The following is a 2,896-nucleotide window of genomic DNA, read 5'->3' as shown; positions in this document are numbered from 1 at the left end:
CCCCCCCCCCCACGATTTCTTAAACTCCCAAAGTGTGCCTGGGACTGGTGAAAATCTGAAAATAAGGAGCTTACACCACTGTTTCTCAACTGAGGTGCTGCAAGACCACCTCAGGAATGCCACAGTGCGGCGTGGTAGCAGCCAGGTAAAACTGCCCTGCCTGCTCCTGTTGCATTAGGACTTGAATTAGTGTGGGACAGTCCTACCCACACACTTTGCTTTCCAGGAAAAGTGTAGAAGGGCCTGGAATGGCAGTACAAGGCAGCTCCCACCTGCTTCAGCCTCATCAGAGATCGCTAATGCAGCACTACCTTGCACAGGTCCCACAGCCCTTCCCAAGCATATGGGGCACTTTCACCTGGAGGTAGCAGAACCAGTTGAGAAGCACTGGAGTAAGTTAAGGCAACACCAACAGTGGTTCTTAACTGCAGGTGCCACTACACTAAAAAAAGTGGTGGAGGGGTGCCCTAATCCTGAAAAGGTTGAAAACCACTGGATTAGACATTTCCCACAGACTTAGTACAGTGGGTTGGAAAGTGCCAGAACCATTGTGTTTATGGTGAAATTAAGGTTTTAGGTATGCAGTAAGTCCCAACATGCCATGCATCCAACCAATTTATGCCATGATAAAATAGCAAATCTGCTACAAAGGTGTTCTACATGTAATGATGCCTGCTTTTTGTCAGCATCAGGACTGGGACGGGTCTGGGATCCAGGCCTGCCCAGCCCAGTCTTCAGAGGTTGGACTGGGGGAGCCCCAAGTCTTGAACTGGATCCGGGGCTGCCTCAGGTGATGCCAACAATCATTTGCAATCATTATGCCCCATTCCAGAAATGGCACATCCTATCTGGCACAGCCGAATGTATGACTTTTGGAGATGAGGCATAATGTTTCTTAGAACCAAATCATTATATTAATGTCTGCCAGGGGCCAAAGTCACAACCAGAACAAGACTTGTTATGAAAAAAGTTTGCTACAGATAAGAAAGCTAATTGTACTTACTTCCAGAGGATAGTTATATTTTCCCCATGCAATAGCATGCTTTCACTATTTTAGGATGTTCTTTTGTGCACTGTTTTACGTTACCCTTAAATTGTCTTTTTTCCTGCTTTCATTAACTGATTGATATTTCAGTTAATGTGTTAGTATCAGGAAGCTTCAGTCATTTGGAAAAAAAATCTGAGCATATTCCATTAGGCAAAGGTACTATAGCTTCAGAATTAATTGTGTGATGCAAAGTGTGGGAACGTTCATTTTTAATCATTTCAAATTGGAAATGGTGACCATAAAAGATGGAAAGTCAATCAAAGTAACCTTGCTGTGGATATTTTCCAGTTGGCCTTCCCAGCCCATGCACTTACTATTCTACTCTAGGCAAAGGGAGCCAGAGTAGCAGGATTCTTTTCTCTCTCCGTTTCTCTTCCTTTTTCCACCTCCTGCACAGAAGAATGTATTTCTAAGCTGTCATGGTCCTGGTATAAAGCAGTAGGAAAGTTTCTGCCTGACAATGTCCTCTGTATCTTTTCCTTTTTACTTGTCACTTCTGAATTTGCTATGAATGAACATTACTTTTATCCTCTTATCTCACAAACAATACATCACAGAGAAGTGTGATTATCTAAACAAAGAATGTATCAAATGGCCTTATTTCATTAAATATTGGTAATGTGCATAATCTGAATTTCTGATAAATGCTATAGCTTATGATCACTTTGTTTTCCTTCTTTGCAGTTGGAAGAAGATGGGAAGCAATTCTATACACTGGATGATGGCCATACCAGATTTACAGATCTTATCCAGCTAGTGGAGTTCTACCAGCTCAATAAGGGAGTACTGCCTTGCAAGTTAAAACACTATTGTGCTCGAATTGCTCTTTAACCAAAGCATCAGTTGATTCACCAACAGATGAAAAGAAGAGGGAGATGCTAGAATGTATTCCCCCCCCCCCCAGGGCAAATATTTTGGTGCAAGGTAGAAAAGTCTTTACACTGAAATGTTTGTAAATTTCAGCTGCAAGGGAAACCTCCTATGCTTCATAGCTAAGTACTTTGGATTGTAATTATCCATCACAGGATAACTTTCAGTAAACCGTGAATTTAAGAAAAAGGTATAATTGTATAGTGTAGCAGCCTTGGAATTCTCCTTTTGAATGAAAACAAAAACTATTTTAAATATTGTGTAACTTCATTTACAAAAATAATATTGAAGGGTGCCTCATTGTTGGTAGTAGTTTTCAAAATTATTAAATGCCTTTGGAAATGTTTCGCACAGAATTTCTATTCAACCAGTTGGGATCTGATTCACTTTGGGTGAAAAAAGTAGAAGTTGGATTGCACGTAACTTGTAAATAAAATAAAAATTATTTTACATTATATGTTTGAATGCTACTTTGGCTTTATCACATTCAAAACTAAAATTATTCTGAATTAATCAATTAAAATGACTTGGAATATATTAACTGACTGGATCAGTTGTTTTACAAATATTACTATAACTGGCACAATAGCATACTAGATTTTTCTCCTTGTGACCAGCATTGTGTGTTTAGAACTAGTGTGTCATTTTTTTGGGTGGGGGAGGGGTGATGCATATGAACTATGCCAACCTGGTAATATATATTATGTTGTGTGGATAAAATCTCTACTTACACACATTGATTACTCCAGGATCATGATTTGAAATTGGTATTTAGGATGGAAAAGAGGATTCTGCATGCTATCAAATTAGTAATTTTTTTTTAGATGAAAGTCTCAAATAGCTGGTTATAATTAGCATAATGCTAGCAAATAGAAAGCAGCTAGTTCAAATCAGTCCCTTTCCAAAAGACCTTTTATTGGCCATTTAGCATCTACAGCTATGAGAAAAAATGACTTTTAGACACTTACCCAAACTTCC

General features: G+C 39.2%; 1 protein-coding gene across 2 annotated transcripts in view; it reads left to right on the top strand.

Annotated features, from left to right (window-relative positions):
• Positions 1–2,455, top strand: part of GRB14 (growth factor receptor bound protein 14) — a 92,581-nt gene extending 90,126 nt beyond the window's left edge. For both annotated transcript variants that reach the window (XM_019522716.1, XM_019522715.1), the window contains one exon: positions 1,733–2,455. In XM_019522716.1, the coding sequence (XP_019378261.1) occupies positions 1,733–1,879 (147 nt within the window). In that variant the 3' untranslated portion in view covers positions 1,880–2,455. The remainder of the gene's footprint in view (positions 1–1,732) is intronic.
• The last annotated feature ends 441 nt before the right edge of the window (positions 2,456–2,896 follow it).

The sequence above is a fragment of the Gavialis gangeticus genome, unplaced genomic scaffold (assembly GCF_001723915.1).
Source record: "Gavialis gangeticus isolate Ggan-Ray unplaced genomic scaffold, GavGan_comp1, whole genome shotgun sequence".
NCBI classification, from domain to species: Eukaryota; Metazoa; Chordata; order Crocodylia; family Gavialidae; genus Gavialis; species Gavialis gangeticus.
The sequence above is the reverse complement of the archived record's forward strand: the minus strand, read 5'-3'. Positions and strand labels throughout refer to the sequence as shown.